Consider the following 24,755-nt stretch of genomic DNA (forward strand, 5'->3'; position numbering starts at 1 on the left):
TGCATCATTTCAAAATTTCACTTGCATGAAAGTAAATTATGACATACATAATTTTGTGTCCCATGTCAATGTTAAAATGACATCTCATGGCATAAAGTTCTAGCATTTCGTGTCATTAGTTCCTTGATGATGGCTACCGATCAGTGCCTTAATACTTTCCAGTATCCCTCACAACAACTTGAACATTTCTTTGTTCCTCTTCTTCTTTGAATGAGTCTTCAGAAACTTCCATCATTTCAGTGCAACATTGACTTTTTTGCTACAGAGTGTGCACATTGAGTTACACTCAACACATCTGCTCAACACTCAACCTTGTTTGTAATGAGTCCCTGAAAGAATTCTGTACAATATGCACTATGTGTTGGACTTTCTACACATTTATTAAGTTTCCACTTGACAATGCTTTGAATATCCGGCAATGATTTGCAAAGTACTTGTATCGTACTTCTTATAGGTGAAAAGGAACACTGCAGCTGATCGTCTTTTCAGAAATTTTCCAAAATTCCTTTGCAAGGGATATCATCTTTTTCGTTTGAAAGATTTCTTATTTTCAAAACGTGATTTGCTTGATGTGGTTACCACCTCCATCTGTTTCTGTTCTGTGTGAAGGAAGGTGTACAGCTGATTGGCTTGTTGGGCATTACCCATAATGCTTGACAGTTCCTCCTCCGACAGCGTGGTCAGCTCGGCCAGGTCCTGTACTTTGTTCATGATGTACCGGTAGTTCTTGGAGTTCACTCCGGGCATCCTCAGCAGGAAGTCCTGCAACCAATCAAATAGATTCTTTTTTCAATGTACTGCAGATATGTAGAATAGACTACAAACTATAAGGAATTACGGATTATCAGATCCAAATGAATTCAGTTTATACAAGCCTAAGCAGATGAGGTTGGGAGTAGGTCATTACCGTGTGAACACAGGGGGATGTCATTGTCAATTTCTGGCAACGCCACATTGCTATAGGCTGCTTCACAAGCAATGTGAACAATTGGTGTTAACTAGCCAATCATCATGAAGTAAAAATATAATGAATAGCTTATAATAACTTCACTGATAAGCAAAGGGAGATAACTCAACATGTTTGCAGTCAACATAATTTACAAGCAATCCCACATTTAGCCACATGATTAGGAAGTCTTCAAATAGCATGATGTGTTTTCATCCTCTCCCTGTAAGGCACCGGATTACAACTTGCCACACCAGTGTTCACTAACAACCCACCTGAGGACTGTGGTTGTACTTGTCTGTCCATTCCACTGTTCCCTCTCCAGCCGTCACAGTCATCGCAGTCGCCGCATCAGGCTGGGGCCGCCCTTTCTGTAATATATGTTCATTATTTCTACAGAAAAATTCAAAATATACTGCTAAAGTCAACATTTCCTGGGCTTACAAACAATAAATTAAATAGCTTAGTAAAAAAATAGTTCCCACCAGCTGTTTGTTTGTTGTTTAATGCCACAATTAGCAATATTCCAGCTATATGGCAGCGTCTGTACATAATAAAGTCTGGACCAAACAATCCAGTGATTGACATCATGAGCATCAATCCATGCAATTGGGATACGATGACATGCATCAACCATGTCAGTGAGCCTCACCATCCGATCCTGACAATTGATTTCATACAAATTGACATATCATCCTTATCTTATATTTGTATCATTTTGTATCGACACAGGACAGTAACTAGTTAACATATTATTAATCAAATCTTGAAGAAAATTTCTAGGAGTAAGGAAACCACCAACTATTCTGTTTCCTTTATCTGAAGATAAAACTACCTCATACTTATGCAACAAGTATGCTGTCTTAGGTAGTAGTAGTGGGACGACAAGTATCAAGTATCGTTCATAATCGCATACTAAGTAAATAGTATCGATTCTTACCTTAAATGTATTCTTTAATAAATGTTACACCAAACAATAATTACTTGTAAAAGTGAGTAGTTAAAATGTAAATATTTTCATCCATTGCGCCATTATTGACACTGCCAAATGTAAATCGTTAGTGTGCCAGGTATTTGTCCATCCTGTTTATGAAAAAGATGGCTTATGCACCATAGATAAGAGCACATGCATGCATCGTGATGTGTATAGGACTGTGAGCAAGGTATTGTGATCGTTAAGTTATTGTATCGTCCCAGCCCTAGTAGGTAGAGAAAACAGTGCAGGAACCAGTGACTGGCACTCCCAGTATCTTGTGGATTCTCCATCAATTCAAGCTGTGTCATGCCTCTGTGATGTATAAAGTTCTACTAACCTTCAGTTCTTCAAACATTTCTGCAGTAGCATAGGGACTCTGACACCACAAGATTCTTAGTTTGGGAAAGTGTAGGGTCAATATGGACAGCCTGGATGTTACATCTTGGATGGAAACATCATTGGACATTGGATATTTGCCCTGCAAACAACAATATAATTTGTAATATGTTATACAATATATATCTGTTGAGAGTGAGTGAGTTAAAATTTAACGTCGCGTCAGCATTATTTCAGCCACATAGCAACAGTATACATAACAATGCAATATATAGTGTACCTGTTAAGAATATATTACAATGCAATGATTGTGTTTGGCTTAGTGCTGCTATAAAGAGTATTTCAGTTGTGTCACAGTGTGTAGGGTTATGTTGAAGACTGCTAAAGTGCAGGCTGTAAACTTGGCATGAGCCTGGGTGTGGTGCTGACAGACCTAGTTTCATAATTGGGACAAATCTGGGATTCAAACCCCCGAACAGCAGATCCTCGCACCTAAGGGACATAACTCTAACAGCAAGGTGTTTCTACACCATGGACAACTGGGCCAGCTTGCCCTAATTGCAATACAAACCCACCATAATATTTTTGTTGACGGAGCGTACACAAAATACAATCAAATACCACTCTTAAAGATTAACATATCAACAAGCAACGCTACAATTAGCCAGTGACCACACTTAAATATTCAAAAAATCTTGAGAATACATATGTAGGCCTACTGAGTCAGTTTTACCCACTTGGAGAGCAAAGGACTTGTTGGCATCAAACTCAATCAGCAGCACTGGCCTCTTGTAAAATCTACACATCGAGACGCACTGGTTGTAGAGTCGGCCATTGTTGAGTGATCCAATCAGATCACTCACACTCTTCCTCTCCACACAGATGTCAGGGGTCAAGATGTAATCCCCTACCTGTGCATCAAAAAGACATGTATCTATGGCAACTGATGATAACAATCACCAAAAGTGAAAACATTTTTGTCAATCAACAGTTTAAAATGAATGAAAATTCTTCAATTGTTTTTTGAATAAATTACTGTTTTGAAGGTTGGATAGATGTCATAACTTACAACTGTGTACTGCTTGCAAAGAGATAACAAATCCCAGATCAGTGTGAACCTATTCGTGATAATGAAGAGGAATTATTTTGACTTGCAAGATTTGCACCCAAAAATCTAAAATGTCTGCAAAACAATCCCAAGCCCTTGTATTCCCCAATTATTCTGCAAACCACTCACCTCTATTGTAACTGGTTCAATGTCAATTCCTTTCCTATGAATAAGAGATGGTAATTCACTTCGGAACTCCCTCATGTCAACAATTACCTGAAACCGATATTATCACCCACAGTCAGGAGAAAACATTGTTGACAAAGAACAGTTCATATACCCTAATCAATGAATTAGCACACCTACCATGACATCGTGCTCCCCAATTACAACAATACTGGAACAAACATGGGACCCCAACTTATGAACGAATTAAATTTTATTTCAAGAAATAAGACAAATGAACAACTAGCGATACTGTATAGCTAACTGAAGCTTTTCTTTGGTGACAATTTTTTATGACCCATGCATAAACATATACAGTAAACTACGTTTATAACGAACACGCTTATAACGAACTGACGGATATAATGAACTTATTTTTTAGTCCTGGCCATTTGATGTATATATGCTGTTTATATGCTTATATCGAACTACGGTTATTACGAACTAAAATCACTGGTCCCTTTGAGTTAGTTATAACAGTAGTTTACTGTACATCAAAAAGGCCTATATCTAAACATACTCTCTGCTGAACTTCTGTGACTGTGCCACCTTTCCGAGAGCTGACAGTTTCATTTGCTGCAGTTGTACCCCGTGCAAGGTTTGGGTCGTCCTCCAGTTTGCCATCCCTCTCCTCTGGGATCACCATTGTCTGATTACAAGAAACAAAAATATTAAATACTAACTAACCTTAATGTTGCATATCAAAATTATGAAATGTAAGATTCAAATTTTCAAAGCTGCTGGGTCACTCATCTGAAAACTATCACTGAGCTTGAGCCACTGTTGCCACCCAAGTTCACTGTACAAATAAACCTGAACTATTTTCTCGCCCAAATAGTGACATGATATAAACACAACAGAGACTGAAATTCTACTAGCCCTTGACTCAAATCTATTTTCTGAAATGGAAATATTTTACAGAAAAAAAAGTTGTTAAATTATCTTAATAAAATATAATAAAAAGGAGCCCAGATACTCTGCATTCTATTGAAACTGCAGTAATCTAGACTTGCCAACTATTATAGACTTGCTTATGCTATACTGGATATATTTGTTTCAGGGTCTGTATGGCAGGCCCTTGGGATACCTTTAACAGGGGACCTGGTGTTTCTATAGAATCAAGAAAGTATTGGAAATCTGGTTATGTAAATTAATATAATGTTTTCCTTCAGATATCAAGTACATGTGTATTGGACATTCGAAAGAGTGCTGACAGTGCGGAGCACCTTTTGTTGGCGTGAAGCACACTTAAATGTTACTGGGTTCCCATCTTGTTATTGACACTCACAGCTTTTTGTTTGATGAGGTGTTCAAAGGCATCCTTCTCCCGCCTGAGCGTGGTGAGGTATCTCTGCTCCTCCACCGAGCTGCCGTACAGCAGGAAGTACACCCTCAGCTGGGCCCCCGGACGTGTGGAGCGATACACCTAGCACATTGAAGTCACTGCATGTCAGACACAGGTCACACGAGGAAACAATGTGTACCAATGTGGCAGGTTGTTACTGGATCCATATTGCATCAATCATGCATAGAAATAAAGAATGGGTGTAAATGATATACAATTTGACCTCCATGGGATGCACAATCAGGCAGTGTTTGAACCTCATGAGGGATCCTTGAAGTTTGCTCTGTAATATTTGACCCCATAATCCTTAACTTTTAACATTAGCAGCATGACAAGAACCCCAAGACTTTCAGCGGTAGAAACTATCATTTTTACCCCATTAGTCCTTAAAATGACAAATTTCTACTCGTCCTTATGATGCATTGGTCAGTTTGACAAGGACTACAGGACTCGTGCCAATTTCTAACACTGCCTTTTCTGCTTACTTTCAAACACTGTTACATCTGTTTGAATCATTAAATATGACCTGCATGCTGCAGTTGAAATAGTTTTAATGATTCAAACAGACGTAACAGTGTTTGAAAGGAAGCTGAAAAGGCAGAGGTAGAAATTTAACTTCTTTTGAGTATTACATTTCTTATGCGATAGAAACGTCAGTTAAATATGACATGCATGCTGCAGTTGAAATAGTTTCTGACGTTTCAATTGCATAAGAAATGTACAACTCAAAAGAAGTTAAATAACACCAGATATTTTCATATGACTGTAGTCAATCTGTGATCGCCATGACGGATTAACTATTTTCATTTGAAGAAATTGGGTGTTCTTTAACTTGTTGGGAGTAGTATACAATCAAAGAGTTCAGACAATCCATTTCCATTTTATTTCACTTGATAACTGAGCTTTGTTTCGAATAAAGAAATCACCTTTTTACAATTAGGACAGGGCTTCAGGGCATTGTAATGTTACACGCATGATGTTACTCCACTGAAGTGTGCCACACGTAGGTCACAACCTGAAACCTGGACCCCCCGAAAGTATTCCTTTCCTTTCCAAACCATGAAGGTCAATCCCAACTCGTCTACACATAGCTTAGCTACCAAACTCCTACAGTGTATACAAAGTATTGCAGACATCCATTTTGAAAATTAAACATTTCTTTCATAGAGGTCTTTAAAATCTGCAGCTTTATACTGAATGAAATACTGACATTAAATCAAGGATTAAAGTGGGTACTTTTATATGTAATGGAATATATTAGCAGCTGTGTGTTATCAATAACTGATTTGCTGAAACAATATGATTGTAATTATAAATGACCCGTGAAGATCCGGGGTAGAATAGGTCTTCAGCAACCCATGCTTGCCGTAAAAGGCGACTATGCTTGTCGTAAATAGGTGACCAACAGGATCGGGTGGTCAGGTTCGCTGACTTGGTTGAAGCATGTCATCGATCCCAATTGCGTGGATCGATGCTCGTGATATCAATCACTGGATTGTCTGGTCCAGATACGAATATTTACAGACAGTCGTCATATAGCTGGAATATTGCTGAGTGCGGTGTTAAACAACAAACAAACAAACGTAATCAAAAATGATGAAATCCAACTGAATAGCAAAATATGCTCATCAACTTTTGATAGGAATAATCAGACATGTCATTCTATTTAAATATACACTTGACATATCATGAGAATCAGTTTTGTGTATCATGGCAAGATAAAAAAGAGAAGAAGTATATGTTCCCAACACTAGGCAGCCATAAGTTGCCAGATCATGGGTCAGGTCGGCTGCGGACAAACAGATGAAAGTTGATCTATTTCATTACCAAAGTCTAAGTTTGTATCATATTGCCGAGAAATTCCATGAAGCTAACACCGATGGTAATAGTTCACCAGTAGCTGAACAGTTGCTAAGTAAGTTGGGAAGTAGTTGCCGTCAATATGAGTGCCCACCTCTATCTGTCGTACAAACTGCATGTCGGCGTCGTACAGCACGACATATCTGGGCTCGACCTCCTGGAGGGTGCGGGTCAGCCCGTGGGGGTCAGTGCAGCCGTGGAGGGGGTGCAGGATGGTCATCGGCTCCGGCAGAACCCCGTAGTAGGCATCCTGGGAGGTCAGGGGGGAGTCATCTGAGGTATCGGAATGCTGCGAAAACATGAATGTTGGCACCTACCGGTAATGAGAAAGAACTTCCAGTAGGCATTGTCAGCTAGTGACTTGAATATGATGAGTGAATGTGAAAACGGCTTGGTAAAAAAAAAAAAACACTAAAGTACCCAGTATTCTTTGAACGATGACATACTCCATGAGTAAACACAGGTACAGAATCCATATTTCAAATGATTCTGTTAGGCATGTTGCTGTATGTCAAATTCACACAGAAATGGGTCATTATTTGTCATGTTCGTTATTCATGTCATTATGAATGAGAACATGCCCATATGACAAGACTGCAAACTAATCCAGTTCATCCCAAAATATTTGATACCATATGTTCAGACCCACTAACACCACACCAAATTGGACACGACTTCATGAATGAGTGAGTGAATGTTGTTTTATGAAACAGTCAGATATCATAATAAGATTTCGTGGAAACCTGTAATGCGTCTGGGTCAGCCAACCCAGTGGCTGATAGTATGTGCAATAACTGATGCTGCAAAAACACACAGCGTCAGGCATACATTTTGACCACCCAATCCCCACTCTAATGACAAGCATGAGATACTGTACATATCAAACCCGAGAATCCCTGACAGGGATAAGGAGGGTGAGGTGAGGTGAAATTGGGTTTAACGTCGCGTCCAAGATTATTGCACTTATATAGCGACGTGCATGCACGTGTGTGTCTGTGACTGCTTGTACTAGTCCGGACTGATGCCGATTTATAGTGCTAGCTCACTGAGATACCATGCCGCAGTTTAACATGAATACCCCACTCAGACACAGTATACTGACTCCGAGCCGACCAGTCCTTGTTTTAGCCCCTTAATGTCGAGCGCCAGACAGGGTAACAACAAGTACCATCTTTTAACGTCTTTTGGTATGACGCGGCCGGGATCGAAACCCGGACCTTCCGCTCTCCGGGCGGACGCTCTACCACTAGACCACGGAGGCGGCAGGGATAAGGAGGGACCACTTGTGGAATCATCCATGCAAACATTCTGATTCAGGCACCTTCCTGCTTTTGGGGGAATGTCTGTTGTGTGATGTACTAGTTCCAGAGGAAAATCTATCTGAGGCATTCTAGTCTCAACTCCAGGCAGGCATGACCTCATAACAAACCATGTTGTCAACGCCCGGTATGTGCAAAACTGTCTTGGATAGGTTTAACTCAGATCTCATTGTCATCACCTGGTCTCCTTCAGCCAACTCTTTGTTTGCATCAATCATCTGGGTCAAGGTCAACGCTTCAGGAGCAGACTTTTGACCCTTGCCATGACCTTTCCCTTTCCTTGAAAAATGTTTTCTCTGAAAGCACAATGACATTGCTAGATACATAAATGTAAGTGCAAATATGGCGTCATAGATTTGCAGAGTATTGAACGTTAATCGCCATTTATGAAGGGAATCAAATGATATCAATTAGCTGGAATTTTGAGAGACAAAAAGTGTAGCCTCCACTTACGTCTTTCTCCCCTTCAACATGGCCGCCCTTCACAGCTAGGAACTTGTTGTAGAGTCGGGCTAGCATAGACTTGCCTCCATCACACAGGCACTGAAACAAAGGTAGAGAACAGGACTGTTCTAATCATTGATAGTACATGATACTTATAGCCTTGGTTGCAATGATCTTCACATTGTAATGATCTTGTTTTTGTACTGAACACGTGATTGTCCTGAACTCAAAAATGTCCTGAACTCGTTATTGTCCTGAACTCGTTATTGTCCTGAATTCATGATTGTCCTGAACTCATTTTTGTCCAGAACTCGTTATTGTCCTGAACTCGTTATTGTCCTGAACTCGTTATTGTCCTGAACTCATTGTCCTGAACTTGTTATTGTCCTGAACTCATTATTGTCCTGAACTTGTTATTGTCCTGAACTCATTATTGTCCTGAACTTGTTATTGTCCTGAATTTGTTATTGTCCTGAACTCGTTATTGTCCTGAACTCATTATTGTCCTGAACTCATTGTCCTGAACTTGTTATTGTCCTGAACTCATTATTGTCCTGAACTTGTTATTGTCCTGAACTCATTATTGTCCTGAACTTGTTATTGTCCTGAACTCATTATTGTCCTGAACTTGTTATTGTCCTGAACTCATTATTGTCCTGAACTTGTTATTGTCCTGAACTCATTATTGTCCTGAACTTGTTATTGTCCTGAACTCATTGTCCTGAACTTGTTATTGTCCTGAACTCGTTATTGTCCTGAACTCATTATTGTCCTGAACTTGTTATTGTCCTGAACTCATTATTGTCCTGAACTTGTTATTGTCCTGAACTCATTATTGTCCTGAACTTGTTATTGTCCTGAACTCATTATTGTCCTGAACTTGTTATTGTCCTGAACTCATTATTGTCCTGAACTCATTATTGTCCTGAACTTGTTATTGTCCTGAACTCATTATTGTCCTGAACTTGTTATTGTCCTGAACTCATTATTGTCCTGAACTTGTTATTGTCCTGAACTCATTATTGTCCTGAACTTGTTATTGTCCTGAACTCATTATTGTCCTGAACTTGTTATTGTCCTGAACTCATTATTGTCCTGAACTTGTTATTGTCCTGAACTCATTGTTCTGAACTCGTTATTGTCCTGAACTCGTTATTGTCCTGAACTCATTATTGTCCTGAACTCATTTTTGTCCAGAACTCGTTATTGTCCTGAACTCGTTATTGTCCTGAACTCGTTATTGTCCTGAACTCATTGTCCTGAACTTGTTATTGTCCTGAACTCATTATTGTCCTGAACTTGTTATTGTCCTGAACTCATTATTGTCCTGAACTTGTTATTGTCCTGAACTCATTATTGTCCTGAACCTGTTATTGTCCTGAACTCATTATTGTCCAGAACTTGTTATTGTCCTGAACTCGTTTTTGTCCTGAATTCATTATTGTCCTGAACTCATTTTTGTCCAGAACTCGTTATTGTCCTGAACTCGTTATTGTCCTGAACTCATTGTCCTGAACTTGTTATTGTCCTGAACTCATTATTGTCCTGAACTTGTTGTCCTGAACTCATTATTGTCCTGAACTTGTTATTGTCCTGAACTTGTTATTGTCCTGAACTCGTTTTTGTCCAGAACTCGTTATTGTCCTGAACTCGTTATTGTCCTGAACTCATTATTGTCCTGAACTCATTGTCCTGAACTTGTTATTGTCCTGAACTCATTATTGTCCTGAACTTGTTATTGTCCTGAACTCATTGTCCTGAACTCGTTATTCTCCTGAACTCGTTATTGTCCTGAATTCATGATTGTCCTGAACTCATTTTTGTCCAGAACTCGTTATTGTCCTGAACTCATTGTCCTGAATTCATGATTGTCCTGAACTCATTTTTGTCCAGAACTTGTTATTGTCCTGAACTTGTTATTGTCCTGAACTCATTGTCCTGAACTTGTTATTGTCCTGAACTCATTATTGTCCTGAACTCGTTATTGTCCTGAACTTGTGATTGTCCTGAACTCGTGATTGTCCTGAACTCGTGATTGTCCTGATCCTGTTCTCATATTCTGTTTCTTACCTCCTTCAACTGGCTGCATGTGCGATCATCCTCAGCACAGACAAGGACTCGACCTGGGCCAAGGTCAGGGTCACACTTCTTGTTTTCCTCATCAATTTCTCGCAGCACCTCCTTCAACACCTGCCACTTGGGGCACTCCTCCAGCACAGGGACTACAGCGAGGACATGGTTCACATTTGGGACTCGTCCATTTAATATTCAGGGGTGGGCGGTTGGAGATTTTGTTTGAGACGGAATATTTTTTTCAGTCAGCACCTCAAAACATATCATTTTTAATTTGTCAGGAGAGCCTAACATTTCCTTTTTACCCAGTGTTGTATAGCATAAGATCTTTTCATGTTGAGCTTGCTGCTGTAAAAATGACTGAGTGAGTGAGTTTGGTTTTTATGCTGCTTTTAGCAATATTCCAGCAATATCATGGCAGTGGACACCACAGAAGGGCTTCACAACCATTGTACCCATTGAACCCGGGTCTCCGACTTGACAAGTGAACGCTTTCACCACATCCCCTGTATTTATCCTACCTGTCATTTGGTAAATCGGAGCTAAATGTATCTGACTTTGTTTGATGACATACTTGGTTCCTCCTTTGTCTTGTCTTCATTTTCATCTCCAGTTTTCTTCTTTTTGGGTGCAGACTTCCAGACTCTGTCTTTAGCATGCTGGGAAAAAAACGTTCCAAAGTGGAGAGAGTCTACTTACATCCGACATTGACCAGTCACAGTCACTAATACAGTCAACCACACACACTCACTCATTCACCCTCTTATCCACCAAATCACTTATCTGCTCATTTGACAATTCAGGATCTTATAAAGCTCACTAATCACATGTTTCTAATAGCTGGTAGTTTGCAACCCACCATATCATTTCAATCACCTTAAGTCATTTATCAACTCACCAGCCCATTCAGGCACTTATCAACTTCCCCTAAAGCTCTCAATTAGAACAGACTGTCTCTCACTCACTCACTCACCCCAATACTGAAAGACTGACCTATTTACCACAAACAGACTGTCACTCACTCACTCACTCACCCCAATACTGAAAGACTGACCTATTTACCACAAACAGACTGTCTCTCACTCACTCACTCACCCCAATACTGAAAGACTGACCTACTTACCACAAACAGACTGTCACTCACTCACCCCAACACTGACAGACCAAACTATTTACCACAAACAGACTGTCACTCACTCACTCACTCACCCCAACACTGACAGACCAAGCTACTTACCACAGACTGTCACTCACTCACTCACCACAACACTGGCAGACCGACCTACTTACCACAAACAGACTGTCACTCACTCACTCACCCCAACACTGGCAGACCGACCTACTTACCACAAACAGACTGTCACTCACTCACTCACCCAACACTGACAGACCGACCTACTTACCACAAACAGACTGTCACTCACTCACTCACTCACCCCAACACTGGCAGACTGACCTACTTACAACAAACAGACTGTCACTCATTCACTCACCCCAACACTGAAAGACTGACCTATTTACCACAGACTGTCACTCACACACCCCAACACTGACAGACTGAGCTATTTACCACAAACAGACTGTCACTCACTCACTCACTCACTCACCCCAACACTGACAGACTGACCTATTTACCACAAACAGACTGTCACTCACTCACTCACTCACCCCAACAGACAGACTGACCTATTTACCACAAACAGACTGTCACTCACTCACCCCAACACTGACAGACCAAACTATTTACCACAAACAGACTGTCACTCACTCACTCACCCCAACACTGACAGACCGACTTACTTACCACAAACAGACTGTCACTCACTCACTCACCCAACACTGACAGACCGACCTACTTACCACAAACAGACTGTCTCTCACTCATTCACCCAAACACTGGCAGACCGACCTACTTACCACAAACAGACTGTCACTCACTCACTCACCCCAACACTGGCAGACTGACCTATTTACCACAAACAGACTGTCACTCACTCACTCACCCCAACACTGGCAGACCGACCTATGTACCACAAACAGACTGTCACTCACTCACTCACCCCAACACTGGCAGACCGACCTATTTACCACAAACAGACTGTCACTCACTCACTCACCCCAACACTGGCAGACCGACCTATGTACCACAAACAGACTGTCACTCACTCACTCACCCCAACACTGGCAGACCGACCTATTTACCACAAACAGACTGTCACTCACTCACCCCAACACTGGCAGACCGACCTACTTACCACAAACAGACTGTCAGCAGCATCCAGAAACAACCAACCAGTGTTTTGACCAAAAGTTTTTTCATTTGTCCTGCAAGAATAAATAATTACAGCACTTCAAATTACACAATTTCAAATATACAACCTTTTTTTTGTTTATCCAAAGTCGTCTTGCAAAAGGCTTAATTTGAGTTTATTGAGTCCCTGAGAAGCCTAGCTAATTCCAGTATAACTCCTCCATATCTTTCCAGGACATCTTTGACAAATGTATAAATGAGCATGGCTCCTATACTATGGACCCTACTAATCTCTGTACAATCAACCTACCTGACTGAATGCACAAGACTGTAGAATGTCACACAGTCATACTGTGTAAGGTGTCTGAAAAGAGAAAACCAAGAGGCCAAATTAGGAGACAATTAACAATTACTATTTCCCGATTTCCCCATCTTTGATAATCCAGTATATTATATCCAATATAAATACCCTGCACCATGTGTTACTGTCCAAACTTCCTTTTGAACGTGTAGCGGCCATAAAATTTCTGAGTCCCGAGATGGGATTGAACCACGGACCTTCTGATCAGAGATCGGACGCCTTGTCCACATGACCAAAAAGGTTAACCCTGTCAGCAGGCTGACAGGGTGAGGATGTTATCTGTGGGATGACTCCAAATCCTGCTACAAATGCATCATCCCATATTTCACCAATACTTTATTCACGGCAGTATCTTACCAATTTCTTTTAGTGTGGGATAGCCTTAATTTATTACCCAGTCACCCATCAGTCTTTCGCAAGTAATGAAAATGTATCATACTAGTAAGTACATGAGGGTTTTACAAACTTGAGAATGAGACGTAGAGTTTTAAGATCGGAGACGAGCTGTCTTGATTTAGCCCCTAGCTGGTGCCATATTGGATCCAGCTGTTGTCGAATAGCTCGGTCAAAGGCTTTGGCTAAAGCATTCTCCACTGTGATTTCATCTGTATCAATCTGAAAGTAACGCAAATATGAAATACGTATCCAAGTTTACTTCCTGACAAATATAAGTACTGCAGGAAATCAATTTTGAATTTTTACAAAATCAGTAACATTAAGCAATAGAAATTTAGATAATTTGAAAAGACCAAGAATACAGCAGAATAATCAGGTCTTTATCATCTGGCGAAACAGATTCCATTGGGCATAAGAGGCAAAACAGTGATACAAATTATATACATGGATCACTGAAAATCAGTGATGACACCAGGAGTTCGCAAGAGTAAGCATGTCCTGCTCTGCCGGCAGCACCCGCCACTCTCGCGTTTGTTTGTAGTGTAAGTAACACCTAAAGCTATAGGACACTTACAGCTGGTGTACATCTCTTCAGCTCGTTGACACAGGCATTGATGAGGTCCAGCAGCGCTGTCTGACATGCCGTCATGGTGGACGTCATCTGCACCTGCAGCTCAATCACATCCACCTGAAAGAGAGACCAGGCTGAATTTGATTGTTTGTTTTATACCCCAGTAAGCTGTATTTCAGCCGTATCATGCAGTTGACTGTGGGCAAGATAGACACAGACTGACTGAGTTGGGTTTAACGCCGCTTTTAACAGTATTTCAGTTATATCACGGCATGTCAGCTTAATGTGGGAGGAAAGCCCGAAGTGATGTAGGTCTCAGACGTTTACCACTTCTGTGAAACCCACGAGCACGGGTATGGTGCTGACAAACATAGAAACATAATCGGGGCGAACCGGGATTCGAACCCACAATCAAAGGTTTCTGGCGTGCCCAAGGGACGCAACTCTGCACAGTGAATCGCAGGGCCTTAGACGACTGGGCCAACCATGCCCCCTGCCAGATAGACAAGTGTTGGATACTATGAGCAACTTCCCCTTAGGGTACAATAACCCACAATCAACAAAGAAGCTAAGTTGGAGGACCTATTCTGACCCCAGAATTCGATATATTCTTGCACAGGGTCCCCCATGGGGATTCCTGGTTACAATAGGTCCCCAGCAACCTATGCTCTTCAACATGTTGACTAAATGGATCACAACAAACAAACCAATCCTGCAGAGGGACTTCAGTGATGTCTGTCTCAGGAGTAATGAGTGAGTGATTGTTATTTTCCACTCCAGTCAGCAATAATCCAGAGATGTTACCATTGGTCAATAGAAACCAGTGTCCAAAATAACTGCCTGCTCGACTGCCCGCAGCTGGTGACTTTTCTGTCGGGCTGTATGAAATTTGCCTCAAACTGCCTAATTTATTCCTCGTAGATTCTCAAGTAATTGTTTGCATCATTTCACCTGAATAAAGACACGATTTGTCTCTTATTTTTCGCATACTTTTGTCGGCAGTCCATTATTAACGACAGATGAAAGGAACTGACTACGCTTTCATTGGTCAATCTAGTCATAAGTTTAGAGTATTGGGATTGATATTTAGACACATAATCATAAATACTTCTTAGGAGCTTGATAACACAATACAGAAGTATACATTGAAATTCAATATTGTCTGAATGTGGGCAGGTATGACCATGAAGATTGCATGCAACATTTATGGGTCACCTGCCCGACTTTCTTGTTGGGTTTTAAAATTTTTGCGAACACTGAAAGCGATAGCATGCCAGGCCGGCCCACATAGTAACCACCAGTTCTCATTCCTGGGCACTGATGAATGAGTGAGTGAGTGAGTTGGGGTTAATGCCGCCTTGAACAGTATACCAGTTATACATGTATCATGTGTGTCAGTTTGATGTGCGAGGATGCATGTCTTCGACGTTTACAACTTTGTTGAAACCTGCAAGCATGGGTATGGTGCTGATAAACCTAGAAACATAAACGGGATGAACCGGGATTCAAGGGATGCAACTCTTCACAGCAAATTGCGGCGCCTAAGGCACATAAGACGGCCTAATAGGCACTGAACAGGCATGGAATACTGGGACTTCCTCTGCCTCAGAATCATCACAACAGGTCAGAGGTAATGACAAAGGATGTTTGAGGAGATCAAGCTCAAAACGACGAGATTGATTAAATATTAACTAACATATTAAGAGATTAAATATAAATAATGGCTACAGCTACATCCTGGCAACCTGTGAGACAAATGAATCGGGCCTCTAGTAACCATAGTAACCAAACTAGCTTCATCAAAACAGGTGACCCAAGCAGTTTTTTATACTGATAAAATGGTTAAAAATGTGAGAAGCAATCAATTTTATGGGTGGCTATCTGTAACAACACCATTCTTAACATACACTGTGACAATCTGCTTCAAATTTGAAACAAGTCTTTCCACTCATAATAAAAAATTTGGTATATATGTCACCAGCAACGTGTGAGAGATTATTCAAGCAGTATCATAGTCTCATGGTGTACAAGACTCATCAGCTTGTAAACTAACGAATGTAACTTAATATTACAAGTGAGTGAGTGAGTTTGATTTTACGCCGCTTTTAGCAATATTCCAGCAATATCACGGCGGGGGACACCAGAAATGGGCTTCACACATTGTACCCATGTCGGGTATCGAACCCGGGTCTTCGGCGTGACGAGCGAACGCTTTAACCACTAGGCTACCCAACCGCCCTAATATTACAAGGAAATGTTCTGCACCGACCATGTCGACTGACCTTGTGTTTCTCCATGCATGACACGACACTGGCGTGGAACCGGGGCCACAAGAACAGCTTCTTGACAAACAGGTTCTTCATGACCCTCTCCACCTGACAGAAACCGGAGGTGAAGGACTCCGGGCTGGCAGAGAAGGCTTTGATAAATCCGGTCTGAAAAAGCAGAAATTTAACATAACAAGTGAGTGAGTGAGTGAGTTGGGTTTAACGCCGCTTTTAACATTATGCCAGTTATATCACTGCGTGTCAGCTTAATGTGGGAGGAAAGCCTGAAGTGATGTAGGTCTCAGACATTTACCACTTCGGTGAAACCCACGAGCACGGGTATGGTGCTGACAAACCTAGAAACATAATCGGGGCAAACAGGGATTCGAACCCACAATCATAGGTTTCTGGCATGCCCAAGGGACGCAACTCTGCACAGCGAATCGCGGCGCCTTAGACGACTGGGTCACCTGTGCCCCCTTTTAACATAACAATACGAATACTTCAACCTGATCATTTGTTAGAATTCATCTGTGTTGTTTTAAAGCATTATCATGATCATGTTAATATTCATCAGCATACAGTTGAAATCAGTTTTATTCTACTTTCATACCAATTTGTATGTATTAATCATTGTTAATTGTTTAATAGTATAGATAGTATTATGTGATCACATAGTTTTAGAGGCAGGTATTCCATTATTCCAAATATCGAAAACCAATTCCTCATTTTATCATGTTTAAATGCTTACTTTGTTCTTTGATCTGTACAGGCGTAAAATGAAGGCCTCCTGACATGACTCAATAATTCTGAAAATGAAGAATTTACCATATTTGTGACAAGAAAATATCTACAATCGTAAGGATACTGTCAAAGACCTTGAATGCAGAAAAGAAAGAAATGAAGCTGGTGTTTTTTTCCATCTACATCTCTTGGCTAATTGTCTATGTTCCACATATTTTGTTTGTTCCTTGTTTAGAATCCCATGCAATATTCCAGCAATATAAACAATCAAGACTGGACCAGACTATCTAGTGATTGATAACATGAGCATCGATCAACATAATTGGGGTATGATGCCATGCATCAACCAAGTCGGTGAGTCTGACCACCTGATCATGTTAGTCACCCACATATAGTCTTCTGAGGCATGACAGGATTGCATGGACCACCCAGAACTATTTGTGTCAGATCATATTCAGGATTCTGATCTTAGGGAGCTTCCCCTGTTCCAATCACAGACTTCTCTTCACATCACAACACGCCACCCACATCAGTATCCCGCCTAGCCCACATCACAAACCCTGATATCAATCTTCACACCACCACCACCCCATTCAACCACAGCAGTACTCTACCCCACCCACACCACTTACTTGTGAGCCTTGTACACCAGGATACCAGTCACATGATCAATGGGCACTCTGTCAGTCAGCAGGTCAACAACCAGGATCCGAGATGTAATAAACAATACTCCACCCTCAACATATGTGTTTAACCTGAAATGAAACACAATCTAATCTATCTTCCTGAACAATTTAGACCATCATCATGATCGTACACTCAATACTTCTTATCTAATTAACTATGGTCTTTCAGTCATAAGAATTATTTTTGGTATTTATCAAGACTTTTTTTTCTTTTTACAAATGTTTATGTGACAAACTTATATTGTTCTGATTCTGGAGGTTATCAGTGTTGGGACGACTGACCCCTATGTCAGAAGCTAGCCATTGGACAGTCGTTCATAACTAATTTGAATACGTCTCTTTACCTATCATTAGCGCTGAATTCATTGGTAATAGCCTTTGGTAGTGGTTTCACCCCTTGAGATTCCAACTGTTCAATGAAGTATTCCTGCAAACATTACAACAACGGATTGATGGGTTTCTGTTCTTCACAAAAGGAAATACAAATAGTCATATAATATCATCTACATTTGCATGATTTTCCTTAAATAATGGATAATGTTCATTTATTTTGTCAGGATTAACTCACCTCTTCAGCAGTGGATGTGTTCAACACCAAAACTAGACTACCTGGGTCTGAATACACTTTCAAGAAGTTCAAAAAGATTCTGTCAATACCAAGGCCCCTAGAAACGAATAAACAAAGATGTGAAATACATGTGTAATGTTGTTGTCTGAAAAATATTATTACTATGACAACATAAACATAGCAAATAAAATAATCCATTTGTTGACCAATAAAGAACACAATAAATACATTACAGATTACACAGTTATTAGTACTTTACCATAACAATACAGACAAAACCAGTCTCTGGACAGTACAAGACAGTAAACATGTAAACATTATGGTTTTCTTGCACCGTAAGAGAGACCAGACTGACATTAAAATGCCAGAAAAAAACTCCACTATTAGCAGACTTTCTAAAAAAAAATAACATACTTAGCTAAAAGTGTCAATCCATCTTCATGGAATGAATCCAGGAACATTTGGTTTTCATATTCTAATAAAGCCATTTTAGATTTATTGTATTACCCCACTACCGCCACAAAATAATTATTATGTTATCCGACAGTTGCCATTTGAATTCAAGGATGACATTTCAACTGAATTTGGTGGTTGTCCTGGTCCCCGTTCGAGAACGGTAGAACATATTTCCACTTTCTACTATTTTTCAACCGAATATCAACTTCCAACTTTGCAGAAGTTACTCTTAAACCCTGCAAACAATGGGGGAATATGTGATGTTTTGACTCATATTACGTCGCCTGATTTGAATTTTCAATTGACATCCATGAAATGTTATTGTCACTGCTGCAATAGCTCCCTACTGTTCCCCAAAACTAAGAAAAAGTGCTTGTGTCAGCCAAACACAAGTTGTTTCATGGGCGCAGACATTTTGTTAGTGCACCCTAAAGGATAATGTCGTACACAATTACTTTTACAAGAGAGAATTATGAGAGACATATGTCAATATATTTTCTACCATTAGATACTGAAATATAATAACGTACTTTAATGCATAGTCAAGTAATGGTCATATGTACATATTATAGTTTACATGAATTAATGTATTTATCAAATATATTCTCCTAGTCAATATATCCCACAATGCTGTGCAGCAATTACTTCCGGAAAACAGGTTTGTGTGTTTATCATGACGTTCTTCCTTGGAAATAAAGGTTTACGTTGTCATAATTGACTTTTTCGTGAAGGAAAAATACATACATTGTCATGTTTAAATATATTGTGGATATTTTGCACACAAAATGAGGAAATTTATCCACGGGTTTTACACGATGTCTGAACAAATGTCGAATGTGGTCAAGCTGGCCAAATTCAATCTCAGGCTAGATCCACGCGTTGCGATCAACTTGGCAAAATATCAACGTTTTTCGATACAAGCACTTACTTCATCACTTAAGTTAAAATGGCTATTCACTTATCCTCATAGTGACATTCATATATGATGTCAAACATAAATAAACAGAAAATCGAAGCCCATACAACAGCTGTATACAATGTATAGTATTATATTGATACAATAATAGCCTGCGCTAATAGAAATCTTTGGATTCGTTTGCCTTAACATAATTTAGTCCAGTGACTAATATTCTTTGATCTATTGGCCCCCACACACAAATTTACATTTTAACCTAGCCAAGGGTCACGGTCCTACGGTCAAGACATGGTCCTACGTCACCTCAGCTAATTTTTACCATGTCGTTGCTATGTATGACATACTCCTAATGGCCACCTTGATTTGTCAAACAATTTGATTCTAACACTATCGTTTGTGCTTAAAACTAACTAATAATGCTGTGTTCTTAATTGTCTTTCAGCACAGAAGTAAAACTATCCAAAGTTGACAATGGGGAGAAGGAAGAAGGCATCAAAACCCCCACCAAAGAAGAAGGCTATTCAGCCTCTTGATACCCTCTTCAACTGTCCATTCTGTAACCACGAGAAATCATGTGAAGTCAAGCTGTGAGTTACAAATATACACCTATTTGTGGCATTTACTTGAGTCGCTGACATTGTGCAAAGGTTATGAGTTTTACATGAAGCTTACCATGCTTATGTCTATCGTTTGCATAAGTTTGAGTCTAGATGTGGTTTCATTGAAATTAAACATTGTGTAATGTTTGACGGTTTATGTTACCGCAAAGTTTTTGATTCATTTGTGTCTCACAATTTACAGTGAAAAAGAGATGACAAATAAGGACAAGAAACAAAATGTTTGAAGATTTATTCATATCTTTGCTCTACCCACTGTCAGACAGATGTTATAAGAGTAGATACATGAGAGATATAGAAGAAAATAGTTTATCCATAGTTCGCTCCAATAGACAATTCAGCGGTAGAAGCTAACATTTTTAGTCCATTTGTCCTTATAATGCTAACATATAGCAAAACCCTTAAAAATGGCAAATTTCTTCTAGTCCTTATGATACCTTAACCACTGGGCAGTTTATCCAGGACTACCAGACTACATGTATTGCCAACTTCTATCACTGGACATGATAGATGCAACCATCTTATACATGCTATAAGTTTTTGTCATGTGTTTTATTCCAGTGACCGGCAGAGGAATACTGGCGTGATCACTTGTGGTGTATGCCTAGAAGATTATCAGACGACCATCAACTGTATCCTTATCAGACATTATTTAAGATTTCTTAAGATTTCATATGTTTATTTACCATGTATACATACGATACAATCAAATGGGGTTTTCTGCTATGGTTATTAGTGTTTAAGTCAAGGGACCCTCTAGATATTTAATTGTTAACATACTGGTTATGATAAGAACCGAAGACCCATGATCGTGATCATGCTTTATTTTTAACACTGCTTACCAGAAGTATAGAAAATTATTTTAGATTATACAATTATGAGCATGATAATCATCATACGAATGATGTAATATACTCTTATGTGCCATTGGGCATAATATTATACTACATGTTTGATAGGGATATTATAATCTTTCCATGATGCACAAAAATATTTCTTATTATATGTCAAGTGTATATTTGAATAGAATGACCTATCTTATTATCCCTATCAAAGGTTGAGTAGTATAGTATTATTGCAGACATGTAGAAATTTATTGAAAGTAGAACATTGTAGAAGATTATATACCTTAACTCTTTCTTAGATCTGTCAGAAGCTATTGATGTGTACAGTGACTGGATAGATGCATGTGAGGCAGCCAATCAATAGCGTTGTGTTCTGGTGACACCTGGTGTCATCAGGTCCTGGGTCTCTCCAGACATCTTTACCAAACTCGTGAAATGGACATACTGAAAGTGACAGTTTCGCTCACTGGGATACACCTACAAAACTGCCATTATGAAGAAGCTGGTGCAATGGTGTGAATCAGAATATCTTTTCCTGATGTTGGTTCAAACATGTTAAATGCAAATATGTAACTGTGTGCATCTTCAGTAACCGTGTCATTTTCATTTCAAAGTTTGTAAATGACCAGTTTGCATTCAAATGGGTTTGTATGCATGTCTTATACACTTCATATGTACAGACATGTTTTGGCATTGATGTCAATGTTTTAACATGGTTCAGAAGGTCGAATCTAGTTAAGTTTGTTCTAAGTAGTGAAATCACTGGAATGAGATAATTTTTCGGACGAAACGGCACATCACTGTCATATGTAGTCAATTTGGACTGAACTGTGAGACCAAGAGTATCAATGAACATGATTAATGGTTGTAATATTCTTGATGTATTTACAATGATCTCTTTCAGTAAGTTTGAATCTCTATCTACATCACATGGATGTCTGCTGGTATGTTTTCATGGTCACTGTGCACCTTTGTTGTGTGTTGGGGGGGGAATGGGTGTCCCAGTCGTATAAGGCACTTTAGGTCGCTGTCCCTTGGGCACGTCTTGTCGCGAATAGTTTGAAATTTTCTGATACAGCATAAATCAATATTCATTCATTCAATCATTCCCTTGGGCACGCCAGAAACCCGTGATTGTGGGTTCAAATCCCGGTTCACCCTGATCATGTTTCTTGGTTGTCAGCACAATACCCTTGCTCATGGGTTTCACCAAAGTGGTAAATGTAAATGTCTGAGATGTAGCAATGAAGCCAAGACTCTTAACACAAAATTTCATCATATATAAAAAATAATTTCCTAAATTTCCGTTTATCAACAGGTCGCATATTACTTACCATTTAATGGGAGTAGTGCAGCAGCATAGTTATAACTGACATTATTTCATTATGGCATTCAGTTTGAGAGACAGGTGTATATGCCCACATTTGTATCCATTTGCTCAACATAAGTGCATAAGGCCATGAGTGCTTAAAATTTGAGATTTTATTAGTTATGCTTCTATGCCAAACTGTTAACACAAAAAGTGATTTCCCTATAAGCCTGTATAGTAAATTAAGAATTTGTCACAGTGTTTAGTAACAGCGCATAGTGCAATTCAATGTGCAGTGATACCCCCCACATTCCTTGTCTTTTCAATATCGTTTAGATTTTTAAAATACATACGGTACCATATTTTAGAAATAGTTGAATACTCTGAATGCAGACCAGCGAACATCCTTAAATCATTTCAGGTTGTTGGGGATGGGGTTGAGACATATTCCATGTTGAGTGAGGACCAATACAATGCTAATATTCCTCTCAGTATTGCCACTTACCAAGAACCCTATGGTTAACTACTGGGAAGATTAGCAATAAACAGCAACAGTGAGTCCTTTAGTTTACAAAACTATAGATTTGGTTATTGAAATGTATGTCACTGTAAGACATGTAGTTACAAAAGTGTGCTAAGTCTTATGGTACTGTATGCTATCAAATTTGGCATTGTCTTTAGCGTGATCTGTAAATTGAAGTTTTCAGTCTGCTTGTTCTAGTGCTATGATTCAGAGTTAAAAATTGTTGTCATGATAAATTGATCAATAATACCAGTATTTCTTTTTGTTATTATTTCAAATTGTTCCATGATCTCTCCACTGCATGGTCATTGGTTCAGTGAACAGGAAGGAGTGGCCCAGGTTCGTTATCCCTAGATTCTTTCTTCAGATCCCAGTAATAAGTACATACTGTTATACACTGACAGTCAGATACACAACAAATGTGAAGTGGCAGAAGTTCATAAAAAATAGTGTATGCATGAAAATCGCGAAAACACTTTTGAAAACAAATACTTCTTCCTGTTGAGTGTTTAAGTTGTGTGAAGGTTAGAGATTTTATTTGGCATTTTGATATACATTGGTGTTAATTTGGTACAATTATTGTAGGAAGTTGTAGGAAAACAGTGTTTAAGAGAATGCACTCTGTCATTGATTTCTCACACGTGTAACATTGAAGGGCTAGCAGGGTTAGAAATGCACCATCAACACTCCATGAGTCACTGCAAAATTCTAACCACAGGTACTGCAGGTGCACTTTGTGACCAAGACACTGGATACAATGACACCACTGTCAATTTTGTCACGCTTTGAAACTGCAGTGAAACTATCAGTTTTCCTTGACAGATTCTCCTGCAGTGTACACTATGTCCTATACTTGAAATGCTTGTGATGCTCTACACTCGTGCCAATACTACCTACCGCAGGCAGGCACCAAGGCCCTGTTCCACAAGGATCTGCTGGTCTGCCTGCTACAGATGCTTGTAACTTGATGAGACTAAGGTCACATTCGTCCCTGATAGCTTAACCACTGTGTACAAGGTGTAAGGTTTCAGCCAGACGGATGATAAGGCTTCAGTCCTGTGTATGTTACTCTAATGTGCTGCTCACAATGATATTGATGTACATGGTCATGTTTGATAAATGTGTTCAATAAACATGATCTGCTGAACTCAGTTCTTGTTTTGTTTTACATTGTTATGTGTATCTCACCCGAGTGTCTTTTGATATCAAATATATCAACTCAAGTTGATAAAAGTGGAAAAGCTCTGAGGCTTGTCGAGGACTTTTTCCAATTTTATCAACGAGTGTTGATATATTTGATATCAAAAGACACGAGAGTGAGATTTTATTTATCATCCAACATCATTCTTCCAACATTTTCAGTTTGTAGACAGTAATAAGCAATGTCTTAAGTGTTAAAAGTACTGCTAACAGCTTCAGTAGCAGAGCCATTAGTGATGTCATTTGATTGTGAAGTCATGGTAACCAATGAGGTCACAATGGTCTGCAAAGCATTGCGATGCAATTTCATTGTAGCAATATCCGCAATGTAGATATCGCTTGATCTCACCCAAGCGATATCTCCTGTGGGAGCCAGTTTTGGATGATAAATGTATATAACTGTGCACAACTCTGAAGGCCTATAATGTCCCATTCTATCGAGGGTATTATATCTCCTTTCTGTTATAAATACC

General features: G+C 39.6%; 2 protein-coding genes across 3 annotated transcripts; one reads left to right on the top strand and one right to left on the bottom strand.

Annotated features, from left to right (window-relative positions):
* On the bottom strand, positions 1–19,305 carry LOC124147949 (DNA repair endonuclease XPF-like). The gene is made up of 22 exons (XM_048399544.1): positions 18,831–19,305; positions 18,417–18,513; positions 18,193–18,275; positions 17,795–17,917; positions 17,170–17,227; positions 16,434–16,586; positions 14,155–14,268; positions 13,651–13,799; positions 13,134–13,187; positions 12,828–12,897; positions 11,147–11,231; positions 10,570–10,721; positions 8,509–8,598; positions 8,235–8,351; positions 6,831–7,025; positions 4,820–4,957; positions 4,052–4,180; positions 3,496–3,582; positions 2,996–3,169; positions 2,260–2,400; positions 1,222–1,317; positions 1–762 (listed from the first exon to the last, which is right to left on the bottom strand). The coding sequence occupies exons 1-22, from the start codon at positions 18,902–18,904 to the stop codon at positions 520–522; spliced, it is 2,622 nt and encodes an 873-aa protein (XP_048255501.1). The 5' UTR covers positions 18,905–19,305; the 3' UTR covers positions 1–519.
* Positions 19,306–19,491: 186 nt separating this feature from the next.
* LOC124147951 (transcription elongation factor 1 homolog) lies at positions 19,492–24,229 on the top strand. 2 transcript variants are annotated; one of them, XM_046518808.2, is made up of 4 exons: positions 19,492–19,530; positions 20,231–20,375; positions 20,967–21,037; positions 21,550–24,229. In XM_046518808.2, exons 2-4 carry the CDS (start codon positions 20,260–20,262, stop codon positions 21,612–21,614), a joined length of 252 nt encoding a protein of 83 aa, XP_046374764.1. In that variant the 5' UTR covers positions 19,492–19,530; positions 20,231–20,259; the 3' UTR covers positions 21,615–24,229. The 2 variants fall into 2 exon arrangements, with proteins under 2 accessions (XP_046374764.1, XP_046374765.1); XM_046518809.2 differs by having other exon boundaries at positions 19,527–19,570.
* Positions 24,230–24,755: the final 526 nt, after the last annotated feature.

This window comes from Haliotis rufescens, unplaced genomic scaffold, assembly GCF_023055435.1.
Source record: "Haliotis rufescens isolate VD_foot unplaced genomic scaffold, xgHalRufe1.0.p SCAF_2, whole genome shotgun sequence".
In the NCBI taxonomy this organism is placed as follows: Eukaryota; Metazoa; Mollusca; class Gastropoda; order Lepetellida; family Haliotidae; genus Haliotis; species Haliotis rufescens.

Bases quoted from the DNA above. Each gene is read 5' to 3' on its own strand.
- LOC124147949 (XM_048399544.1), bottom strand. From the start codon at position 18,904: ATGGCTTTATTAGAATATGAAAACCAAATGTTCCTGGATTCATTCCAT. The intron at 14,269-16,433 runs GTCAGTCGACAT...TCTCTCTTTCAG, and splicing joins CATGCATGGAGAAACACAAG to GTGGATGTGATTGAGCTGCA. The intron at 1,318-2,259 runs GTTAGTAGAACT...CATATATTACAG, and splicing joins AAATGTTTGAAGAACTGAAG to AAAGGGCGGCCCCAGCCTGA.
- LOC124147951 (XM_046518808.2), top strand. From the start codon at position 20,260: ATGGGGAGAAGGAAGAAGGCATCAAAACCCCCACCAAAGAAGAAGGCT. The intron at 20,376-20,966 runs GTGAGTTACAAA...GTTTTATTCCAG, and splicing joins AAATCATGTGAAGTCAAGCT to TGACCGGCAGAGGAATACTG. The intron at 21,038-21,549 runs GTATCCTTATCA...ACTCTTTCTTAG, and splicing joins TTATCAGACGACCATCAACT to ATCTGTCAGAAGCTATTGAT.